General features: G+C 45.5%; 2 protein-coding genes across 4 annotated transcripts in view; one reads left to right on the top strand and one right to left on the bottom strand.

Moving 5' to 3' along the window:
• The window catches only part of napab (N-ethylmaleimide-sensitive factor attachment protein, alpha b), a 76,042-nt gene extending 70,028 nt beyond the window's left edge, over positions 1 to 6,014 (bottom strand). For both annotated transcript variants that reach the window (XM_063063496.1, XM_063063498.1), the window contains exon 1: positions 5,873 to 6,014. In XM_063063496.1, coding sequence (XP_062919566.1) covers positions 5,873 to 5,970 — 98 coding nt within the window. In that variant the 5' untranslated portion in view covers positions 5,971 to 6,014. The remainder of the gene's footprint in view (positions 1 to 5,872) is intronic.
• A 6,541-nt stretch (positions 6,015 to 12,555) lies between these two features.
• sars2 (seryl-tRNA synthetase 2, mitochondrial) overlaps positions 12,556 to 25,624 on the top strand; it is a 137,479-nt gene continuing 124,410 nt past the window's right edge. For both annotated transcript variants that reach the window (XM_063063495.1, XM_063063494.1), the window contains exons 1-2: positions 12,556 to 12,822; positions 22,210 to 22,305. In XM_063063495.1, coding sequence (XP_062919565.1) covers positions 12,574 to 12,822; positions 22,210 to 22,305 — 345 coding nt within the window. In that variant the 5' untranslated portion in view covers positions 12,556 to 12,573. The remainder of the gene's footprint in view (positions 12,823 to 22,209; positions 22,306 to 25,624) is intronic.

Below are 25,624 nucleotides of genomic sequence, written 5' to 3'. Positions count from 1 at the left end.
ATATTCCTCAAATTTTAACCTTTCTTCCCCTCCCTCATATAATAATATATTTATATATTCATCCGCCTAAAAATTCAACAGGCCTAATCCTTGATCCAGTCTTCATCTTCAATCCACCTCGCTCTCCTAAGTTTGTTCTTGTATCTGGTGAATATTCAAAGAATCTCGCACAAACTCCTCCGCTTTCCGGTAATCATCAAAAAATCTTTTTTCTCCACCAGGCAAGAAAATCTTCAAGGTTGCAGGATAACGCAATATAATTTGATAACCGTGATCCCATAGGGCTTTTTTCACTGGATTAAACTTCTTCCTTCTTTTCAAAAGTTCCTAACTTATGTCAGGGTAGAAAAAAATTTTCTTCCCTTCTATCATTAGTGGCCCTTTTCTCTTCTTGTCAGCTTGGGCAGCCGCCCGTAGAATCCTTTCTTTATCTTGAAATCTTAAGAATTTTATTAAAATTGATCGTGGATATTGGTCATCTTGTGGTTTTGGTCTTAGAGCTCTATGTACCCGCTCAATTTCAATTGATCGGTCTTCCTCTTTCATTTGCAAGGTTTTCGGGATCCATCTTTGAAAAAATTCAATTGGATTATCTCCCTCTGTACCTTCTTTAAGACCAACAATTTTAATGTTATTACGTCTACTAAAATTTTCCAACACGTCCACTTTCTCCAAGAGTCGATTTCTTTCCGTGTTCCAGACCAGCACATTATTTTCTGTTTTTTCCACTCTATCATTAATATGCTCCAGTGTTCTTTCCATCTTCTGAAGTTTCTTATCCATTTTATCCTGTCTTTTCATAGCTTTATCATAGCACATCTTCACGTCTCTAAACTCTGTTCTTAATTTTCTTAGTTCAGCCGTTAATTGCAATAAAGCCTCTCTTATGTCTCCGTCGTCTCCTTTACTTCCAGTCTCTTCCAGTTCTTCCTCCTCCTCTTCATCTGTATTCTCTGCGATATCCAATTCTGACTCTGAGTCACTTTCAGTTACAGAGGCCGTCGGTTCTTGTAGTTTAAATTGTGTCGATTTGCGCATGCGCATTTCCGGCATCTTCTTCCGAGAGACCACTACCGGCGCCATTGCTCTTCTATGCCAGAGATAAAATGAGTCTCCTCCGAAGGAGATCCAACCTGAATCCGAGGCTCCATCGCTGCAGTTGGCCCTTTTTTCTTCACATCTTGTGGCGACTTCACAACAACAGACTTCTTCTGTTGCGGTTTACGAGGCATATCGTAGAGTAGTCTTACAAAGTTTATAAGTAGTTTTCGGAAAGTATTTATTAACTTTACTTTGTTTAAACGGTACTTTGCTGATTTTTTACGTGAGAGCTAGATTTACACGTCTCAATCCCACGTCATCACGTGACCCCCCCCCCAGCATTTTGTGTATGTTGCTTTGAAGGAAGCCCCAGCTGTCACAGGGAGAACGTACAAACTCCTTACAGATGGTACCAGAATTCAACTCTGAACTCTGGAATGCCCCAAGCTGATTCTGAGGTGCACCCTACGGCGCGATGGGGCACATCATCAGTGATGCAAGCTGGGCGCTTCGGGTCTTTCAACATCAGCCATTCTCGCCAGGTGACCCAGCCAGGGTTGATCAAGCCCCGGCTTGTGTCCCAGCAACACTGGTCCACTGATCACACCATAGCCATCTGGAAGCTCACTGAGCAGCCTCTGTGACGGTCTTGATTCCCCCCCCCCACCCCCCACAATGCCAAAGAGAAAGCAGGTTCTGCACAGCAAGCAGTGCCTTTCATCTGTCTGTGGCACCGCACTACCAGCTCCTGGTATTTGGCATTCTGACCAACTTGGTAACAGATGGAGGAGGGCTCATCTTGCGGGTTATTTGAATACATAGAGCAATCACACCATGTGACAGCATGCCTTCACAACTTGCTCCATCCTCAAGCAAATTCTCTCAGACAGTTGAATGCCCCCTTTGAGGCACAAACAGTGCAGTAGCTTCTCCATCCTGAAAGGTAGGCAGACAGCTTCTCTCCTTCTTCCTTTAGAGTCCTGACCCTTTGTATATTCCATCCCTTCTCTAAAAAAATACAGACTGCCCATGGCCCCACCACTCCAGGTGCCCTTATCGTATCAGGCAGCACGACTTCAGTTACGTCACCGGTAGTCTGGACTAACATGACATATTTACCAGCTGATTAGTCAAAACGCCTTTCAATGTGTGTAACTTTTCCCACCACTTTTACAGAACTCAGCACTCTTAGTAGCAGTTCATCAGGAATTCAGACATCCACCCCAATCAGAACACAAGCATGACTTATGGATATCCTTTTCGAATAGCCACCAAACCTTACTCCCTGCAGCATCCATAATAAAGTACCTTAATTACGACACACCTCACTTCCCACAAACAGTAGTTTAAGCACTGGCTTAAGCACAAATAAACCACTTAATCCATCCTTACACAACATTCCTGAATCCTATACGGGCCACCACAAATGTAACCCTCTCACCAGGGCTCAGGCTAACTCAGCTGACAGCCACGTGACTCAGCGGTGAGATGGCCACCTGTCATAAACAACATACCAGTCCTGGACGTGACGTTCACGCAAACAGGAACGTCGTGATGCTCCAATTAAAGAAACCTTGATTTGAGCAAATGCTGTGCAAGTAGTTACCTGTAGCCCAGAAATGACAAATCATACACCAGCATAAGATTATAAAGAAAGTATATGTACCAGATTTTCAACTCTAACAAACGTTTACAGAAAAAGAAAAAAGGGCCGATTACAGTTAAACCAGTCCAATGTGCACATAACATTGGAGCTTATTCGAGAGTAGTTGGGGGTGTATCTCTTACTCACACGTTGGACCCACGGTCTATGTGAAAGCACCCGCCACATTCCGAACTTCCCTCAAAGCCTGTCTTGAATGAACTTATTGGCACTTCCTCCTTGGAGCTATTTATCTGTACAAAGCACTTCTTCCAACTGCAACTCTCCTTCCAACGGCATTGTATGGCATCTTACCTTGTGCACCATTCCACATCTCCTGCCAAAAGACCCCAACCCAGACCACTGTCCTTCAGAAAACCCTTCCCCATAGCTCTCTAGAACCTTCTGTCACATCCACCATCCCGACTGTCTGACTCACATTCCAAAGCTGGATTCTGGACTAGTTCCTGAGGATTGGAGGGTGGCTAATGTAACCCCACTTTTTAAAAAAGGAGGGAGAGAGAAACCGGGGAATTATAGACCGGTTAGCCTAACGTCGGTGGTGGGGAAACTGCCTTGGTGAGACCACACCTGGAGTATTGTGTGCAGTTTTGGTCCCCTAATCTGAGGAAAGACATCTTTGCCATAGAGGGAGTACAAAGAAGGTTCACCAGATTGATTCCTGGGATGGCAGGACTTTCATATGAAGAAAGACTGGATGAACTGGGCTTGTACTCGTTGGAATTTAGAAGATTGAGGGGGGATCTGATTGAAACATATAAGATCCTAAAGGGATTGGACAGGCTAGATGCAGGAAGATTGTTCCCGATGTTGGGGAAGTCCAGAACGAGGGGTCACAGTTTGAGGATAAAGGGGAAGCCTTTTAGGACCGAGATTAGGAAAAACTTTTTCACACAGAGAGTGGTGAATCTGTGGAATTCTCTGCCACAGGAAACTGTTGAGGCCAGTTCATTGGCTATATTTAAGAGGGAGTTAGATATGGCCCTTGTGGCGACGGGGGTCAGGGGGTATGGAGGGAAGGCTGGGGTGGGGTTCTGAGTTGGATGATCAGCCATGATCATAATAAATGGCGGTGCAGGCTCGAAGGGACGAATGGTCTACTCCTGCACCTATTTTCTATGTTTCTATAATATGGGTCCTTATCTTAGCTGAAGACCAAACACACTTTCCAGCATGGCACAGAGTTTTTACAGAAAACTGCTAATATAAACTACCTCACAGCATAGCAGTGAAAATCTTAAACAGCACATTACACTCAGTCTGGGGGAAACTAGATCTGTACACATTATTTTAGGTACCGTCTAACCAGGGCTCAACTTAATCAGAGCACGACATAGCCTGTGTTCAATATAAAATCACGCAGGATCATGGGCTAAAAGGTCAATTTTTTTTCACCATATACATTCCCATGTATTTGGAATTTGTTGAGATGTGTTGGTCAGGGTACAACATGCAAATTATAAAAAAAAATAAAGTTAGAAGTACAGATACAGACTAAAAGGTGCATAAATCAATCAGACACCAATAACGCTTCACCTCCCTCTCCTGCCAGGGCATCAATCAGGCACCAACAATGCTTAATCCATCTCCTCCCTCCTCTGCCAGGGCATCAACCAGATGCAAACAGCCCATCATCACCCCCACAGCCTTATTCAGGACATTACCCAGACACCTACAACCCTTCACCCACGTCCTCACTCCCCCTGTTCGTGGCATTACCAGATATCAACCTCCCTTCACCCAGGTCCTCGCTCCCCCTGTTCAGGGTAACTGTGGAAGTCGAATCTGGATAAAGTCACACAGAGACCACATAAGTACAAAGTGTTTATTCAAAGCACCCGGGGCTTACTCAGTTAGTCGCTCAAACAGGAACAGTCTGTGACTGTTCCTGCCCGATCCACCAACTAACTCACTCATTTTTGTTGACAAAGATGTCAATCAATCTTTCACCCAGGTCCTCGCTCCCCCTGTTCAGGGTAACTGTGGAAGTCTAATCCGGATAAAGTCACACAGAGACCACATAAGTACAAAGTCTTTATTCAAAGCACCCGGGGCTTACTCAGTTCGTCGCTCAAACAGGAACAGTCTGTGACTGTTCCTGCCCGATCCACCAACTAACTCACAATTCCCCTTACGAATGGACATATTCGTTCAGATACCCCACACACAAGACAGGCTGGAGTCAAAGTTATCTACTACATGACAGTCCTGAAAGACAAATTACAAAATAGGAATAATGGCTCACATACAGAAAACAGACTGGAGCTGTCCTGTCTCTACACATGACTACACAAGGAGATAAGCATCCTAAAACCCTAGCTGGCTACCTTCAAGAGGAAATATTGCTCAGAATTGAATAACAAAATTAACACATCTGTTGATCATCAGCTGTTTCTTTCAGAAAAACGTGCTGCTATTGTTTAACTAACATGTTAATCCCTTTACACACTTTGTCATAACAACCAGATGTCAACAATCTTTCACCCATATTCTCACTACCCCAGTTCGGGGTATCATCAACTGTCAGCAACCCTTCACCCGTGTCCTACCTCCGTTCCGGGTATCACCAGATATTAACAACTCTTCACCCGTGTCCTACTTCCTCTGTTCAGGGTATCACCAAATGTCAACAAACCTTCACCTGTGTCTTACCTCCCTCGTTCCAGGTATCACCAGATATTAATGAACCTTCACTCATGTCCTACCTCCCCCGTTCAGGGTATCACCAGATGTCAACAACCCTTCACCCGTGTCCTACCTCCCTCGTTCCGGTTATCACCAGATGTCAACAAACCTTCACCAGTATCCTACCTCCTCTGTTCAGGGTATCACCAGATATTAACAACCCTTCACCCGTATCCTACCTCCCCCTTTCCGGGTATCACCAGATGTCAACAACCCTTCACCCGTGTCCTACCTCCTCTGTTCAGGGTATCCCCAGATATTAACAACCCATGTCCTCGCTCCCCCTGTTCAGGGCAACAACTGGACGTTACCCACTCTTCACCCATGTCTCCGTTACCAGATGTTGACATACACCCGGCCCCGTCACCAGAATACCAACAGCACCGCCGTCCACCAAGGCCCGGCCTCAGCAGCTGTGGCCTCTCCCCCCATCTCGGGACCGGAGCTCAGCACCTCCCCCAGCACCCGCTCGAAGCTTCTCACCCGAACAGCGTGGCCATGAAGGAGCGCGCCGAGCGCACCTTCTTCTCCGCCTCGGCCACCAGGCTGACCGCCTCCCGTTCCTTCGCCGAGTTGTCCATCGCTCTCGCCCCCAACTCACCCACCTTGCCCGGCGTCACTTCCTGCTCCGGGCCCCGCCCCCTGTGAAGCCGCGCCGCGCATCACGTGACTCGTCAGCCGGTGTCCTGTCAATCATTCCGCAATACTCCACCAGAGGGCTGAATGAAGCACAAATAACAAGCATTGGAGCCCATGTCAGCAAGAAAGACGAACGTCTGCCGAACAAATCTTCTACTCCCAGCCTAAAGAAGGCAAGCGTACAAGAGGCGGACAACAGAAGAGATTCAAAGACGTCTTAAAAGCCAACATGAAGAAATGTAACATGGACACCAACAATTGGGAAACCAATGCCAAGGACAGGAAGCTCTGGCAAGCCATCATCCGAGAAGGAACAGAAACTTTCGAAGCCAACAGATGAGCAGAATTAGAAGAAAAGAGAAGAAAATGGAAAGACAGGCAGAAGCCCGATCTGCCATCTGGAACTACCTGTCCTGAATGCGGAAGAACTTTCAAAGCCAAGATTGGACTCATAAGCCTCTTGAGAGCCCATAAGTAGATCAACAGAACAAAAAAACCATCAACCTCGACCTCGAAGGATAGCCACGACGACCACAGAATCAGGTTTAATATCACCGGCATATGTCGTGAAATGGTTGACTTTGCGACAGGAGTACAATGTGATGCATAATAATACAGAAAATGTGAATTACACTAAATATGTACAGATAATTAGTTAAATTAAATAAGTAGTGGAAAATTCTAGTGAGCTAGTGTTCATGGGTTCAATGTCCATTCAGAAATCGGACGGCAGAGGAGAAGAAGCTGTTCCTGAATCGTTGAGTGTGTGTCTTCAGGCTCCTGTACCTCCTTCCTGATGGTAGCAATGAGATGGGGGCCTTAATGATGGATGCCGCCTTCTTGAAGCATCGCTCCTTGAAGATGTACTGGATGCTGGGGAGGCTGGTGCCCGTGCTGGAGCTGGCTGAGTTTACAGCTCTCTGCAGCTTGTTTCATCCTGTGCAGTCACAGCCCCATACTGGACGGTGAGGCAGCCAGTTGGAATGCTCTCCATGGCACAACTGTAGAAGTGTTTGTGTGTTCAGGAGACGTACCGAATCTTCTCAATAGAAATTCCACCCATCAAGCAGGGCAGCAACGTTAAAGAACAACAAAGGTGATGTTTCAGGCCGAACATCGTCATCAGAACTGGAAAAGACCAAAAAAAAATAACAAGGTAGTTTCAGTTGGAGCGGGATAGGTTATTCTTTTCCACACCTTGTGGTTCATCGGGTGGCAACTTTACTGTTCCTTTTGCATTTTTGTCTGCTTTTATGAAGCTGAGTGCTAACTTGATGCTTAACGCAGCAAGGGAAAGCATGCAAGGAGCTGGCTGGATTCAAACCCGGGGCCATTTACCTTGAAGTCTAGTGGTGATGTCACCCCACCAGCGGCCAGCTTATACGTTGAAGAAAGGAAATATTTCTGATAAGGTGAAGCCAAGTGAGTAGGAGGCACAAGTCATTGCAAGTTGGGAGAAAATGGACAGGTGACATTTTAGGTTAAGACCCTTCATCTGGACTGGAAGATAGAGGGGGATAGGGAGATCCCACACCAGTCCTCATGAGCAGGTCAGCAGTAGAAAGGGCGAGCAGCTTCAAGTTCCATCTCAGAGGATCTGTCTTGGGCCCAACATATTTATGTAATGGTGAAGAAGGCACACTGACATCTATACCTCTTTAAGAGGTATGTTGGAGGAGATTTGGTATGTCTGGTAGGGAGGCGCTGATGCACAGGATCGAAAAAAAGCTGCAGAGGGTTGTAAACTCAGTCAGCTCCAACATAGACAGCAGCCTCCCCACTATTGAGGCTATCATCAAAAGTGGTGCCTCAGGAAAGGCAGCATCCACCATCCGCGACCCTCACCATCCGGGACATGGCCCCACCTCAATATTGCCATCAGGAAGGAGGTACAGGAGTCTAAAGATGTTTTAGGACTTCTTCTTCCCTTCCACAGTCAGATTTCTGGAAGGCCGATGAACCCATGACCACTACCTAACTACTTGGCTCCCTTCCTTAACTAGATCTTTCTCAAAATTACTCATATTAATGTTTTAACATTGGAACATCTGCACAATGAAGACGCAAACATCTCTGAGGCTGTCCGTTGGTCAGGATCGAACATGGATGTTACGTGCTAGCTCTCTATGTGATACGCAAGCCAGGGCAGTACAATACAGAGAGCAAGCTGTTCCCCATGCAACAAGCTCCCCCTTTCCATGCAGCTGATAAGTACAAAGGAATGGCAGAGACCAATGCAGTTTGGCACCAGTGGTGTTGCAGGAGTTGCCAGTCAGCATTGAACTCAACATAGGACTACCTTAGGGACTCCAGTTCTTGATTTTCCCCTTGGGGGTTGACTCCTGAAGCCTTTCCCCATGAGTGTGCATAGCCAAAAGGCAGCAGGGGTTTGAGATCAGAGTTTTCCTGCTGCTGCATAAGCTGACAACCACGGCTGATGAGCACCATCTGCCCGAAGCGACTGGTTTTAAGGTGCCAGTGACCCACTTTTGCCCCTTCTCCTGTCAGTAGAAATGGTTCCTCTGGGCTTAGAGGCTATTTGAGGCACGTGCCATTGGGAGAATTTAATACTACCTCCACCGGCTCTGACAACCTTATATGGTATAATTATGTGGTTCTGTCAGTGTTAGTCTTTGGTTTGTCCTGTTTTCTGTGATATCACTCCGGAGAAACATTGTATCATTTCTTAATGCATGTATGCATCTCTAAATGACAATAAAAGAGGACTGAGTGTTCTCATAATCTAACCTTAAGAAATCTTGCTTACATCAGAATGCTCTTTATTGACTACAGATATGCATTCAACACTATCACATTCTCTCGAAACTAATCGATAAGCTCCAAGACCTGGGCCTCAATACCTCCTTCTGCAAATGGATCCTGGATTTTCTCACTTACAGACCCCGGTCAGTTCAGATTGGCAACAACATCTTCTCCAGAATCTCCATCAGCCCAGGTGCACCACAAGGCTGTGTGCTTACCCCCCTGCTCTACTCACGTTACACTTAAAACTGTAAGCCTAAGCACAGCTCCAATGTCATATCTAAGCTTGCTGGTGACACCACTGTTGTTGGGTGAATCAAAGGTGGTGACAAATTAGCAGACAGGAACGGGACCGAAAGTTTGTCAGAATGGTGTCACTGCACCAACCTCTCACTTGCCATCAGCAGAACGAAAGAGCAGACCACGGAACGAGGAGCCAAGGGTTAGAGGTGTAGAGAGTCAGTAAATTTTAAATTCCTCTGCATTACCACTTTGAGGGATCAGTCCTGGTTCCGGCATGTAAGTGCCACTACAAAGAAACCATGGCAGCATCTCTACTTTCTGCAGGCGCGGAATGCTGCAAGTTCATATTTTGGTTTATTGGCAAACGGCAATGAACTGTGTGTTGTCAGTACTCCCCCCCCCCCACCAACCCTTCCCCAGTGTTCGCTTGGCCCAAGACAAGCTGTATTGTGTTTGACTGCAGACTGCTGCAATATACATGGACTCAGGGACTTGGATTATGTATTTTTGTGTGACTGCAATTTACTGCTATCTTATATGTGCTATCACGAGGAAATCTGCAGATGCTGAAAATTCAAGCAACACACACAAAATGATGGTGAACGCAGCAGGCCAGGCAGCATCTATTGGAAGAGGTACAGTCGACATTTCGGGCCAAGAAGGGTCAACTGTACCTCTTCCAATGGATGCTGCCTGGCCTGCTGCATTCCACCAGCATTTTGTTGTGTTGCTTATATGTGCTATGTGCTGTGAGGGATGGTTGGTGTTGTGTTTTGTAACTTGGCCTCAGAGTTACACTGTTTCATTTGGCTGTATTAAATAGTGAAAGATTGCAGCATGCTGTTGTGCAGAGGGACTTGGGAGTGCTTGTTCATGAATCGCAAGAAGTTGGCTTGCAGGTACAACAAGTTATTAAGAAGATAAATGGAATGTTGGCCTTCATTGCTAGAGGGATTGAATTCAAGAGCAGGGGGGTCATGCTGCGACTATACAGGGTACTGGTGAGGCCACACCTGGAGTACTGCGTGCAGTTCTGGTCTCCATACTTGAGGAAGGATATACTGGCTTTGGAGGCAGTGCAGAGGAGGTTCACCAGGTTGATTCCAGAGATGAAGGGGTTAACCTATGAGGAGCGATTGAGTCGTCTGGGACTATACTCTCTGGAGTTCAGAAGAATGAGAGGGGACCTTATAGAAATATACAAAATTTTAACGGGGATAGATAAGATAGAAGTAGGAAAGTAGTTTACATTGGTAGGTGAGACTAGAACTTGGGGACATTGCCTCAAGATTCAGGGGAGAAGATTTAGGACGGTGATGAGGAGAAACTGTTTTTCCCAGAGAGTGGTGAATCTGTAGAATTATCTGCCCGGGGAAGCAGTTGAGGCTTCTTCACTAAGTATATTTAAGAAACAGTTAGATAGATTTTTACATAGTAACAGAATTAAGGGTGATGGGGAAGAGGCAGGTAGATGGAGCTGAGTTTACGGACAGATTTGCCATGATCTTATTGAATGGCGGGGGAGGCTCGATGGGCCGGACGGCTTACTCCTGCTCCTACTTCTTATGTTCTTATGTTCTTATTAATGGGTATTAATGTTTGGTTGAATGACAGTTAAACTTGAACTTAAAAAAAACAATGTTCTTGAATGGAAATGCTACAAAAATTTGTCGATACAGCCTACCACAGGTAAAGTCCATTGAGTACATGTACAAGGAGCACTGTCACAGAACACAGCATCGATCCTCAAGGATCCCCACCATCTAGGTTATGCTCCATTCTTGCTGCTCCCTTCAGGAAGGAGGTACAGGAGTCTTCGGTCCCACACCACCAGGTTCAGGAACAGTTATTACCCCACAACCATCAGGCTCCTGAACCAGTGTGGATAACTTCACTCACCACAATGAGCCTCAGGTCCCACACCACCAGGTTCAGGAACAGTTATTACCCCACAACCATCAGGCTCCTGAACCAGTGTGGATAACTTCACTCACCACAATGAGCCTCAGGTCCCACACCACCAGGTTCAGGAACAGTTATTACCCCACAACCATCAGGCTCCTAAGCCAGTGTGGATAACTACACTCACTGGAACAGTCAACTAATGGACTCATTTTCAAGGATTCTACAAGTCATTGATTCAATATTTATTACTTATTTATTGTTTTTTTTTACAGTTGCACAAAGGTTTTCTGTTGCACATTGGCTGTTTATGCATCTTTGTTTGCATGCTGTCTTTCATTGGTTCTATTGTCTTCATTTGTGTTTACTGTGAATGCCTGCAAGAAAGTGAATCTCAGGGTAGCATACACCAGTCCCTCTATTTTTTTTTACGCTGCACAGACCAACTATTGCTCTGAGTATGAAATATTTACACGGCCTGAAAACTGTGCACCATTTTAGTTAAACATTATATAAAAGAATATTCCGGCCATACGGCAACAAAGGTTATACATACGGAAGCATTTCAGTTACTGCCCGGCAACAGTGCAGTGGATGGTGACATATATACTTTGATAATAAACAACAGGAATTCTGCAGATGCTGGAAATTCAAACAACACACATCAAAGTTGCTGGTGAACGCAGCAGGCCAGGCAGCATCTATAGGAAGAGGTACAGTCGACGTTTCAGGCCGAGACCCTTCGTCAGGACTAACTGAAGGAAGAGTGAGTAAGGGATTTGAAAGCTGGAAGGGGAGGGGGAGATGCAAAATGATACGAGAAGACAGGAGGGGGAGGGATGGAGCCAAGAGCTGGACAGGTGATAGGCAAAAGGGATACGAGAGGATCATGGGACAGGAGGTCCGGGAAGAAAGACGGGGGAGGGGGACCCAGAGGATGGGCAAGGGGTATATTCAGAGGGACAGAGGGAGAAAAAGGAGAGTGAGAGAAAGAATGTGTGCATAAAAAAGAGTAACAGATGGGGTACGAGGGGGAGGTGGGGCCTAGCGGAAGTTAGAGAAGTCAATGTTCATGCCATCAGGTTGGAGGCTACCCAGACGGAATATAAGGTGTTGTTCCTCCAACCTGAGTGTGGCTTCATCTTTACAGTAGAGGAGGCCGTGGATAGACATGTCAGAATGGGAATGGGATGTGGAATTAAAATGTGTGGCCACTGGGAGATCCTGCTTTCTCTGGCGGACAGAGTGTAGATGTTCAGCAAAGCGATCTCCCAGTCTGCGTCGGGTCTCGCTAATATATAAAAGGCCACATCGGGAGCACCGGACGCAGTATATCACCCCAGCTGACTCACTTGTATTTATGTATTTGTTTGACTTTTCCAATTGAATTTGACGGCTCATCACGTGAGACCAGTCCGCCTTGAGCCTTACGTCACCGACCGGCGGGCTGATTGGTGAATGAGTTAGTACGTCATGGAGTTGGGCGGTTACTGACGCCGAGCCGAAAAAAAGACGGGTTTATGATTGGTGGAAGGGGTAATGATGTCACGGAATGGGGCGGGTATCAAAGGACGGTGAGATGACGAACTGTTGATTGGTAGAGCAGCAACTACGTCATCGTGTCGAAGGTCATCGAGATGGCGGGCGGCAGGTGGAGGGAAGTGTGGCGGCTCTGTGCTCGATGTTGGCTCCGTTCCCCTTCCCATGGCTGGGCTCCTCCGGTCGGGCGCTGGTGCAGCAGGAGCAGCCTGTACGACCATGTGAGGGACGGCTACTCGGACAGGCCCCGGCTGGACATGGGGCTTGTCTGCAGTCAGACGCAGGCGCTGCTGGACAATGTGCGGAATCGCAAGGGGGAGCTGACCGGTGAAGATGTGTCTGATATAGTAGGTTCCATCGATAAAGTGCTCGCCTGATCACCCCGCGTAGGCGCCTGTAGTAACATACACTAAAATGAACAAACTGATATTATAAACACAGGAAATTCTACAGATGCTGAAAATCTTGAGGAACACACACCCATAAACACAACCTGAGCAGGTCAGGTTGGAGTAATCAGACTCGAAAGGAAGGGGGTAGAAGACAGAATAAAAAGGTGGTGGTGGACGGAGGGAGAAGAGTGTAAGCTGGTAGGTGAGTGGAAGGTGGGTTGGGGAAGAGGGGATGAAGCTGGGAGGTGATAGATGAAAGCGGTAAGAGACTGAAAAAGATGGATTCTGATAGGGGAATACAGTGGACCATGGGAGGAAAGGGTGGCACCAGAGGTAGGCAATGGGCAGACCAGTTCCAATGAAGAGTCTCATGTTGAAACGTGACCATGTTCTCCTCCAGAAGTGCTGCCTGACCTGCTGAATTCCTCTACAACACAGATTTCCAGCATCTGCTGTCTTCTTAAATACCATCTCTGGTTCTGCTGTTTCACCTTGCATTACCACCCCTTTGACCTATTAATTTTACCTGTGCACCATACAATCATACACTCTTCGTTAGACTTCACTAACTTCAGATGATCCCTCCTTCCCTGCCCCCCCCCCCACCTTGCCAAGGCCTCACTTAGAGTAATCTGAGCAGTTTTGGCCCCTATTCTAAGAAAATATTTGCTGACATTGGAAGGGGTTTGAAGTAGGTTCACTAAAATGATTCTGGGATTGAAAGGCTTGTTATGTGAGGGGTGTTTGATGGCCCTGGGTCTGTACTCAGTGGAATTCAGACAAATCATGATGGGAAATCACATTGAAACATGACAAATGGTGAAAGGCTTCGACAGAGTGGATGTGGAGAGGATGTTTCATACGGTAGGGGGGAGTCTTAAGACCAGAGGACACAGCCTCAGAATGGGGAGTGTCTTTTTAGAATGGAGCTGAGAATTTCTTTGGCCAGAGAGTGGTGAATCTGTGGAAATTGCTGCCATTGGCAGTTGTGGAGGCCAAGTCATTGGGCATATTTAAGGCAGAGGTTGATGGAATCAGGTTTGTCCGCCAGTATGCATCATGAAATTTGTTAACTTAGTAGTGTAATTATATTGAATAGATTAAAAATCATGCAAAAACAGAAATAATATATACCAAAAAAGCGAGTTAGTGTTCACAGGTTCAATGTCTATATAGGAATCCAATGCCGCGGGGAAGAAGCTGTTCCTGAATCACTGAGTGTGTGCTTTCGGATTTCTGTACCTCCTACCTAATGATAACTGTGAGAAAAGGGCATGCCCTGGGTGCTGGGGCCCTTAATAATGGACACTGCCCTTCTGAGACACCACTCCCTGAAGATATCCTGGGTACTTTGTAGGCTAGTACCCAAGATGGAGCCAACTAAATTTGCGACCCTCTGCATCTTCTTTCAATCCTGTGCAGTAGCCCCCCCCCCCCCATGCCAGACAGTGATGCAGCCTGTCAGTATGCTCTCCACGGTACATCTGTAGAAGTTTTTGAGTGTATTTGTTGACATATCAAATCTCTTCAAACTCCTAATGTAGTATAGTCACTGTCTTGCCTTCTTTATAGCTGCATTGATATGTTGGGACCAGGTTAGCTCCTCGGAGATCTTGACACCTAGGAACTCTCTCTCTCCACATCTGATCCCTCTATGAGGATTGGTATGTGTTCCTTCGTCTTACCCTTCCTGGACTCCATAGTCGCTCTTTCGTCGTACTGACGTTGAGTGCCAGGTTGTTGCTGTGGCACCACTCCACTAATTGGCATATCTCACTCCTGTACACCCTCTCGTTACCACCTGAGATTCTACCAACAATGGTTATATCATCAGCAAATTTGTAGATGGTATTTGAGCTATGCCTAGCCACACAGTCATGGGTATATAGAGAGTAGAGCAGTGGGCTAAGCACACAACCTGAGGTGCACCAGTGTTGATCATCATTCTTGATTGATCAGGGCATGAGGGAATCAGGGAGTAGGCAGGAGATTGGGGCTGAGAGGGAAAATGGATCAGCCATGATGAAATGGCAGAACAGACTCAATGGGCCAAATGGCCTAATTCTGCAACAGTATTTTAAGGTATTATGTTTTTCCTCGTGTTAATACCCTCAGAGAGGAGGTAGGGGTACCTGAAGATCCACACTCAACAACTTAGGGATAGCTTGTACCCTTCTGCCATTGGATTTCTGAACAGCCCAGGAGCTCTACTCTAGTATTCACACAAAATGGTGCAGGAACTCAGCAGGTCAGGCAGTATTTATGGAACAGAGTAAACAGTTGATGTTTTGGGCTGAAAACTTCATCAGACTCTAATTTGTTTTTCCTTTTTTGCACTACTTATATATTTTTGTAATTTATAGATTTTTATGCTTTTGCATATACTATCTGTCTGTCTAGGTACCGTATCCGATGCGGACTTTGGTGACCACGGTTTTCCATATACATCTATCCTTCGTTTTTTGGATGGCTTCCATTTCCTCGATGTGTAGCCACCTGGCTAGGCTTTTGATGTACATAAGCTGAGGTCTTCCTCTAGGTTTGCTGCCCTCAATCTTTCCAGAGAGTATGAGTTTTTCTAGTTCATCTTTCTGCATGATGCGTCCTAGGAATCGGAGTGGTCTTTCTCGTATTGTTGGTATGAGTGATCGAACTGCTTGGGCTCTTCTGAGAACTTCTTCATTTGATGTGTGTGTGGTCCATGATATTTTTAACATTCTCCTGTAGAACCATAATTCAGCTGCTTCTAGTCTCTTTTCCATTGCTGGGGAAATGGTCCAGCATTCACTTCCATAAGTCAGGATAGAATAAATGTAGCACTGCAGTGTTCTGTTTTTAGTGTGCGTGCTCATCCTTCTGTCTGTTAATATGGTCTTCATTTTTTGGAAAGCTTCTTTCGCCATTGCTATTCTGTATTTGATATCTCTGTCGCACCTGCCATTACTTGTTATTACGCTGCCAAGATATCTGAATTTGGTGACTTGTTTGATGTTTGTATTTCCGATCTTGATCACATTGTGGGATGTTTGTCTTTCTGGAGATGACTATGCTTTCTGTCTTCTTGGTGTTGATTGAGAGGCCTCTGTGATTACTTTCTGCTGCCACTATAGTGAGTAGTTCTTGAAGTTTTGTTTCTGAGTCAGCTATTAGTACGATGTCATCAGCATACCTGATGTTATTTATATTATGGCCTCCAATTGTGAATCCTTTGATGTCTTTGATACTTCTCAAGATATTTTCACTATACAGGTTGAATAAGTCTGGTGAGAAGACACAACCTTGCCTGACCCCTCTCATGATATTCACATACTCACTCACTTCTGCTTCTATTAGTGCGCATGCGCCGGTCGCGCATGCAGCCTGTTACAGCCGCTCTGACTAGTTTTCTTACTTTTTAACTTAGGTTATTTGTTGTATTTTTTTTTCACGGTATCACGTTGAAGCTGTACCCTCTCTAACTTGCTGGTAGAGAGAGGTTTGTTTGGGTTTTTAGCGCTGTAAACAGTTACATTTGGACTCGACTCATTAGCGGGGCAGCAGTATGGCCGCATTGTTTATTCCAGGGACCAGCTGATTGTGCTTGTGCCGGCCGGTTTAGCGAGCAGAACGGCGGACACCCCTGCTGAAATCTGGAGGAAAACACACAGAAGATGCAGAGGGGGATCAAAAAGGCGAGGGAAGAGGACCGGGTCGAGACAACAGAGACTTATGGAGAAGAGGAGTTATAAGCCGTGTCGCCCCTCTCTCATTATGGGCAATGTGAGATCGCTGGGTAATAAAATGGACGAGTTGATGGCGCTAGCCAGGAGTCAGGGAACATTTCGGGAGAGCAGTGTTATGTGTTTTACTGAAACGTGGCTGCACGAGGACATACCCGACCAAAACGTTTCCATAAAGGGCTTCCAGACCGTTCGGGCTGACCGAAAGTGCACTGAAAGCGGTAAGCGTAAAGGAGGGGGGGGGCTTGCTGTGCAGGTTAACAAACAGATGGTGCAATCCTGGTCATATTACGATCAAGGAACGTGTCTGTAGCCTGGATATTGAACTTTTTGCTGTTGGACTCCGCCTTATTATTTGCCAAGGGAAATCTCACATGCAATTGTGGTTGTTGTGTACGTCCCTCCCTCTGCCAACCCAACGTCGGCGTGTAACATCATTTATACCTTTGGGCACAGGAGTACATTCAGCCAGAGACTCATTCCACCAGGATGCAGCACTGAGTGTCATGAGAAGTCATGCCTGCCTATGGCCATCAAACTTTGCAGCTCCTCCCTTGGAGGGTTGGACACCCTGGGCAAATGGGCTGGTCCTGGACTTATTTCTGTCTGGCATGGTTTACATATTATTATTTGATTGTTTGTGGTTTTTGTATTGCTATGTTTGTACTCCGTTCTTGGTTGATGCAACTGTAATGAAACCTAATTTCCTTCGGGATCAATAAAGTATGTCTGTCTGTCTATCTATCTATCTATTCTGATGGATGCTGTCTAGTTCCAGTATAAGTTTCTTAAGAAAATGCTGCTGTAAAATAATCAGTTTTATGTCATATTCCAGTGATAATTCTGAATCCCACTAGCCCCATCATCCTTTTTCTCCTCCCCTGCTCTCTCAATCTGCCTATCACCAACACACTCCTCGCTCAAGTTCCCATCTTCACCTCCCTTACTTTCTCCCATTGTCCACTCTCCTCTCCTATCAGATTCCCTCTGCTTCAGTTCTTTACTTCTTCCAACCATCACCTCCCAGGTTCTCACTTCGTCCCCCTCCCCGCCCACCCACTTTCCTCCCTCACTTGGTCTCACCTATCACCTCCCAACTTCTACCCACCTTCCTAATTTCGTTTCTTCCTCCTACCTTTCTAGTCCTGATGGAGGGTCTCAGCCAGAAACATAGATTGCCTATTCCTCTCCACATAAGCTACCTGACTTGCTGAGTTCCTTCAACATTTTTTATGCTTTTCTTTGGATTTCCAGTGACTGGAGAATCCCTTGTGTTTATCATTCCCACTCTTGCCTTCCCCCTCCGGCTATCATTCCTCCCCCCACAATCCTGGATTCACCTGTTACCCAACTCTTGCTCTACCCCCTTCCCTTACCTTTCTGTGTTGGCTATTTCCCCACTTTCTTTCCAGTCTCAACCTGCAATGTCGACTGCCCTTTTCCCACCATAGATGCTGCTTGTCCTGCTGAGTTCTTCTAGTGTTTTGTATATTGCTATGGACTTACTTTGTTCTTTCTTTTCCTAGTATTCTTCTCCATCCGAATAGGTCTTTTGCTTTACTGTGTTCAGTCTGATCAGTTGGATGTAAGAGAGGGCCTGGGTATCACAGACAGGACCATCAAAAGCTGACTGTGAGTTAGAGAAGCAGTGATATAAAAGTACATCGTTCTGCCGTGGTTACTCTCTGGAAGAACGATCTAGCCAGCCGCATGTGCTGTACATCTGTCCTATCCCTGCTTGAAAATCATCATCATCGTCATATGCCGTGTCATATGACATGCGTGATCACTGTCTTCCTGTGACCATGATTGTTCTTGGAAATTTTTTTTTTCGACAGAAGTGGTTTGTCATTGCCTTCTGGGCAGTGTCTTTACAAGACAGGTGACCCCAGCCATTATCAATACTCTTCGGGGATTGTCTGCCTGATGTCAGTGGTCACATAACCAGGACTTGTGATATGTACCAGTTGCTCATATGACCATCCCCCACCTGCTCCCGTGGCTTCACTGACCCTGATCAGTTGTGGGGGTGGGGGTGGTGCTATGCCCAAGATTGACTTTCAGGCTAGCAGAGGGAAGAGCGCCTTATGCCTCCTTTGGTGGGGGTAATATCTCCAACCTGCCACCCACCGTGATCTGTGATTAGGGAATGAGACAGGGCAAGTGACAGAAGTTTGTGGAGGTGAACACTTAGTGATCATATGAAGGGCGGGCATAGTAGCATAGTGGTTAGCACAACGCTTCACAGTACAGGTGACCCAAGTTCAATTCCTGCTGCTGCCCGTAGGAGTTTGTACGTTCTCCCCGTGACAACGTGCGTTTCTGCCGGGTGCTCTGGTTTCCTCCCACAGTCCAAAAAGCTACCAGTAGGTAGGTTAATTGGTCATTGTAAATTGTCCAGTGATTAGGCTAGGATTAAATCAGAGGGTGAGTGGTGTGAAAGGCCTATTCCACTTTCTATCTCAATAAATAAATGAGTGTTCTAATTACAGTTTTTTTTTGCAGTATTGTACTGGGAACTTAAAAGTTTAGTTGAGTTGACTGCAGCAGCATGAGCAAAATGCTGGGGGAACTCAGCAGGTCAGACAGTGTCGATGGTCAGAGTAACACACACAAAATGCTGGAGGAACTCAGCAGGTCAGACAGTGTCGATGGTCAGAGTAACACACACAAAATGCTGGAGGAACTCAGCAGGTCAGACAGTGTCGATGGTCAGAGTAACACACACAAAATGCTGGAGGAACTCAGTAGGTTAGACAGTGTCGATGATCAGAGTAACACACACAAAATGCTGGAGGAACTCAGCAGGTCAGACAGTGTCGATGGTCAGAGTAACACACACAAAATGCTGGAGGAACTCAGTAGGTCAGGTAGTGTCGATGGTTAGAGTAATACACACAAAATGCTGGAGGAACTCAGCTGGTCAGACATTGTCGATGGCCAGAGTAACACACACAAAATGTCGGAGGAACTCAGCAGGTTAGGCAGCATCAATGGAAAAGAGTAAACAGTCGACATTTCGGGCTGATACCCTTCTTCAGTTCATCTTGGTCATTTAAATAATTCATTACAGGTTATATGTACAAATATGTGAATTGCATATGTCATCACACTACTATGTGGTAACATGTGCGTCTTGCTTAAAGTAAACTCGAAGTTAGACCCACATTTCAGACTCTCATGTCTTCATTTGAATGAGTTTAATGTTTTGAAGTTAGAAAACATAACAAAACCTGAACTTAGTGGCGGCTTGGTAGCATAGTGGTTAGCACAACACTTTACAATACAGGTTCAATTCCCACTGCTGCCTGTTAGGAGTTTGTATGTTAGGATTTTTTACGTTAGGAGTTTGTACTTTCTCCCCGTTACTGTTAGGAGTTTGTACGTTCTCCCCGTTACTGTTAGGAGTTTGTACGTTCTCCCCGTTACTGTTAGGAGTTTGTACGTTCTCCCCGTTACTGTTAGGAGTTTGTACGTTCTCCCCGTTACCGTTAGGAGTTTGTACGCTCTCCCTGTTACTGTTAGGAGTTTGTATGCTGTCCCTGTTACTGTGTGCATTTCTTCCAAGTTCTCTGGTTTCCTCCCACAGTCCAACGATGTACTGATTGGTGAGTTAATTGGTCATTGTAAATTGTCCCGTGATTGGGCTCGGATTAAATCAGGGATTGCCAGGCAGATAATCTCTGAAGAGTATTGACTGTTTACTCTCTTCCATAGATGCTACCTGACCTGCTGAGTTCCTCTAGTGTTTTGTGTGTGTTTCTGTGGATTTCCAGCTTCTTCAACTTTTCCCATGAGCTGAATTGGTTGAACCAAACTTAATCTCAATTTAAGGTTCCCTTTCTGTCCACCGCGCCCCCCCCCCCAAAGCTTTTTTCAGTCCGTTGATCACATCAAGAAAAACAAGAGCAGCAATGCACAGGAATATTTGAAACTAACTATTCCCTCTGATTTGTATGATGCCTTCTTGGAAATATATTGCCATTCTTTTATCACTGGCTCTCAATCTTGGAACTCCCTTTGTAGCACCATAGTGGGAATGTCACCTGACCAAAGATGCAGTGGTTGAAGAAGATGGTTCACTTGCCAAGGACAAATAATATCAACCTTGCTGCCCACATAGTGGATGAATTAACTCTGTAAGGAGCTTTGTTATACTGAGGCCTCAGTGGGCAGGGCTGACCATGGATGTTGTATCCCAGCTGTCTCAATACGCAAGCCTAGGCAGTACAATATGGAGAGCAAGCTGTTGCCAATGTAGCAGGCTTCCCTCTCAATGCAAACAACAGGAATTCTGCAGATGCTGGAATTTCAAGTAACACACATCAAAGTTGCTGGTGAACGCAGCAGGCCAGGCAGCATCTATAGGAAGAGGTACAGTCGACGTTTCAGGCCGAGACCCTTCGTCAGGACTAACGTCAGGACCCTCTCAATGCAACTGATGAACCCAAAGGGGCAGCAGAGATCGATACCGTTTGGCACCAGGGTGTCAAAGATAAGCCAGTCAGTGTTGAACTCAACATAGGACTGTCTTAGAGATTCCAGCTCCCAATGTTCCCTTTGGATTTACTCCTGAAACCTTCCCCATATGGGTGGGTAGAGCTGCATGGCAGCAGAGATTTGAGATCGGAGTTTTTCTTCTGGATGAGCTGCCAGTCACGGCTGATGAGCCCCATCTGCCTGAAGTGATTGGTGCCCGTAACCTGCCTTTTCCCCTTCTGTCAGAAGTAATGGTTCTACTAGGCTCAGCAGGTAGCCGCACATGAAGTTCCAGGAGCTGGACTTGGCTGTCAGAGGCTATTTGAGGCGCACACCATGCGAAGCATTTACCAGGTAGTGGGAGCTTTATCCCACTACCATCCTGGCTATGAAACCAGTTTTGCTTATTAGTACTGGTTTAATGTATCATGGAAGTAGTTAACAACACATCGGAAAGGGTGGCATGGTAGTGTGGCGGTTAGCATAATGCTTCACATTGCCTGTGATCAGGATTCAATTCCCGTTGCTTTCTGTAAGGAGTTTGTGCATGCCTCCCATGAACTTGTGGGTTTCGTCTGGGTGATTGTTTCCTCCTAAATTTCAAGGACATACAGCTTAGTGTTCGTAAGTTGTGGGCACGGGCATGCTATGCTAGTGGTGACGCCTGCGGCCCGTGGCGCACCCCCCCCCGCCCCCGCACATCCTCGGACTGTGTTGGCTGTTGATGCAAAAACATTTATTGAGATACAGCGTGGAACAGGCTCTTCAAGCTGCACTGCCTGGCATTCCCCTGATTAACTTGCATTGGCCAGTTAACTTACCAACCCTGTGGAGGAGATCGGAGCACCCAGAGGAAACTCACGCTGTCATGGGGAGAACGTGCACACTCCTTACAAATGGCCACGGGAAATAACTCTGTGTTTCAGTGTTTAGATATACCTGTGACAAATAAAACTAATTTTTCTCTTTCCCTTTAAATGTATTAATTTTAGTAAGACACATTCAGTGAAATAGAAAATTGATTTATTAACAAGATTTAACAGGTTTTAAAATATTTCTTGGCTCTTGGGGAGTGTGGGGAAGAAACACAATGAACTTCCCTCTTTCTGATATGATCATCTTTCCAATTGATCCACTCTAACAGGTATCCACGTGGCAACAGCTGACAAAGGTAAAAGAGGACATTGAGAAGTTAGAGAATGAGAAAAACGATATCAGTGATTCGATTAAAGCGCTGCTGGTAAGAATGAATCCTGGAGGTGGTAATTAGTTGGCTGAATAATTTGATTAGAGAAATAAAGGTATTATGGGAACAGGTTGAACACATGGGAAGAAACTCAGTATTGATGGTCAGAGTAACACACACAAAATGCTGGAGGAACTCGGCAGGTCAGACAGTGTCGATGGTCAGAGTAACACACACAAAATGCTGGAGGAACTCAGCAGGTCTGACAGTGTCGATGGTCAGAGTAACACACACAAAATGCTGGAGGAACTCAGCAGGTCAGACAGGGTCTATGGTCAGAGTAACACACTCAAAATGCTGGAGGAACTCAGCAGGCCAGGCAGTGTCTATAGAGGGGAATAAACAATCGACTTTCAGGCCGAGATCTTGAATTCCTCCAGCATTTTGTGTGTTGCTCTGGATTTCCAGCACATCTTAAGTTAAAGAAATTACTGCTTTTGTTTGGAACATGTAAGTTTAGAGTAAGCAATCTTGAAAGTTAGTCAGGAATTTATTTTTTAACACTTTTGCATACAGACAATGGTATAAACTTGCAATTTACTAATGATAATTGATGCTAGATTTTTAAAAAATCTGAAACTTTTCTTAATTAACAGATATGCAGTAAAGACAGATGCATCAAGCTAGGTCACAGATCATCCACAATCTCATGATTGAGAGCAGCAACCTTACATTAGTAACCTCTGGGGAAAGACATTTCATTGGGCAGATTATATTTTATGTAAAAGGAGTGCGGTCACTGCACTTTCAGTGAAGTGCAACAGTAAATGCATAAGGTTGTAATGTATTGTCCTTTATGAGGGGTGACCAACACTCAGCTTTGGCCTTTGTTGAGGAAAGACCACGTTCAGTATTTGAGTGAAGTGTCGTTTCCAGGTCAGACATTGAGACAGTGAGAGTAAAATCCGAGGAATTTGAGAAAAATGGACAAGGGTCTTAAAGGCTTTGAGATTTCACTAGACGTGAAGTCATTTTTTTTTATTATGTATTGCATTTATGGCTGCCACAAAGGCAACAAATTTCAATGGTTCTATTTAATATCGGAGAATATATACAGTTTACAACCTGAAATTCTTGCTCTCTACTGACATCCTCAAAATGGAAGAAAAATGCTAAAGAATGACAAAAGAAGGGCAAGAACCTCAAAGCCCGCTGTTCACACTCCCATGCACAAGCAGCATCAACTCTCCCCCCCCACTTATTCTAGTATAAAACATCAGTATTCCCACCATGCAACAACAGCAACGTCCCAAAACAGTGACCATAGTCTACAGTCCATTCAAAACTTAACTGTTCATTCCAACAACTTGACATCCCTCAGACACTCCTGCTCCCCCTCCCCCCCCAACTTAGGAAAGGCAGGTATCACTCGTTCTATAGTGAAAGGGGAGGCAAACGGATGCTATTTCGATGTTATATGACATATGCTGGTGATACTCAACATGATTCTGATTCTGAAAGTCAGCATGCAGAAAGAATAGATTAGAACTTTATTATCATCGCTCAAGACAACGAGATTGTGGTGCTACTCCAGTCCATGCAAAACAGATAATATACAATGCACGAGGTACAGTTTAATTAAATAAAATTTCCCATATTTACATGCAGCAAGTGTCTTCGATAGTCCTTAACACTCAAAAGGCCATTGGCAAGCTGGGATGTAGCATTATTCAGCTGCACAGCAGCCCTCCTGAAGAATGAGTGGAAAGTATCACTTATATATGAATAGTGTGCATGTTTAATGCCCGTTACACCGCTGGTGTTTGGGGCAGCAGTGAAGGTCGTCCATCTCTGGTGGTGTTCAGGGCTTTCTTCATCAAGTCAGTAACTTCCTCTTGGTTTTTCACTACTGTCAGTCATACATGTCCCAGGTGGGGACTCAGGAACTCAGATGTAGAATTCTCTTCATTGCTGTTTCTGTAACAGTTTTGTTTGACCAGTCAGGGTTGTTAACCCTGAGCTGAACCCCCGAACCTGGAGGACCGGTGGACTGCTCTTAGTCTGGCCTCTGCCCTTTGACCTGTTTGGCATTGGTGACCCTACCACGAGCCAAAGCATAATGCCCTGACTCCAGCCAACATAGGTCTCCGGGTCATTGAGGCACGCAAACCTCCAAGCACTCAGACAAGGTTGTGGTCCCATTGGAAAAATAGTTGTTATGTTTCAGATTAAAGTCCATTTATACAACTTTACTTCAATAGGATCCTCAATTTTCAGTATTATGTGTAACAGTATGAGAGTATTCCCATTCCCATTCCGACATGTCGGTCCATGGCCTCCTCTTGTGCCATGACAAGGCCATCCTCAAGTTGGAGGAGCAACACCATATTTAACGTCTGGGTAGCCACCAGCCTGATGGCATGAATATCAATTTCTCCTTCTGGTAAATAAATTTCTACCTCCCCTCTTCCTCTATTCCCCACTCTGACCTTTTACCTCTCCTCACCTGCCTATCACCTTCCTTGAGGTCCCCTCCTCCTTCCCTTTCTCCTATGGTCCACTCTCTTGTCAGATTCCTTCTTCTCCAGCCCTTGACCTTTCCCACTGACCTGGCTTCACCCATCACCTTCCAGCTATCCTCCTTCCCTCACCTCCACACCTTTTCATTCTGGCATCTTCCCCCTGTCCTTTTCAGTCCTGAAGAAGGTCTCTGCCTGAAGCGTAAACTATTTATTCATTTCCACAGATGCTGCCTGACCTGCGTTTTGTGTGTGTTGCTGAAGAGTGTTTGATTTTAGAACTATTGGCCAGGAGATTGAGAGTCCTTTGTTCTTCAGACCAGAACCCCTGCGCTCAGTTAGTTTCATTAAGGAAGAAAACGTTGGAAGAATTCTGCTAGTTAGGCAGTATGTGGAAAGGGAAGCTAGCTCATGTTTCAGATCAAAGACTCTCATCTGGACTGAGAAAAAGAGAGAGCAAGTTAGTCTGAGGAACTGGAGGTGGGGAGGGCAATGGGCAGAAGAAAGGGAATCTTCAAAGTTCAAAGAAATCTTGTTATTAAAATGCATAAATGTCATCACCATATATAACCCAGAGATTCAATTTTTTATAGGCATACTCTGTAAATCTATAGAATAGTAACTGTAACAGGATTAATGAAAGATCAACCAGAATGCAGAAGACAACAAACTGTGCAGATGCAAATATCAATAAATAGCAATAAATAATGAGAACATCAGATAATGAGACAAGGAGTCCTTAAAATGAGATAATTGGTTGTGGCAACATTTCAGTTGGAAGCTCAGAGTCACTCCTGCCAGTTTTATTCAGGATGCCGACATCCTGAATAGAAGTGAGTGTAGTTATCCCCTTT

Source organism: Mobula hypostoma, chromosome 12 (assembly GCF_963921235.1).
Source record: "Mobula hypostoma chromosome 12, sMobHyp1.1, whole genome shotgun sequence".
In the NCBI taxonomy this organism is placed as follows: Eukaryota; Metazoa; Chordata; class Chondrichthyes; order Myliobatiformes; family Myliobatidae; genus Mobula; species Mobula hypostoma.
The sequence above is the reverse complement of the archived record's forward strand: the minus strand, read 5'-3'. Positions and strand labels throughout refer to the sequence as shown.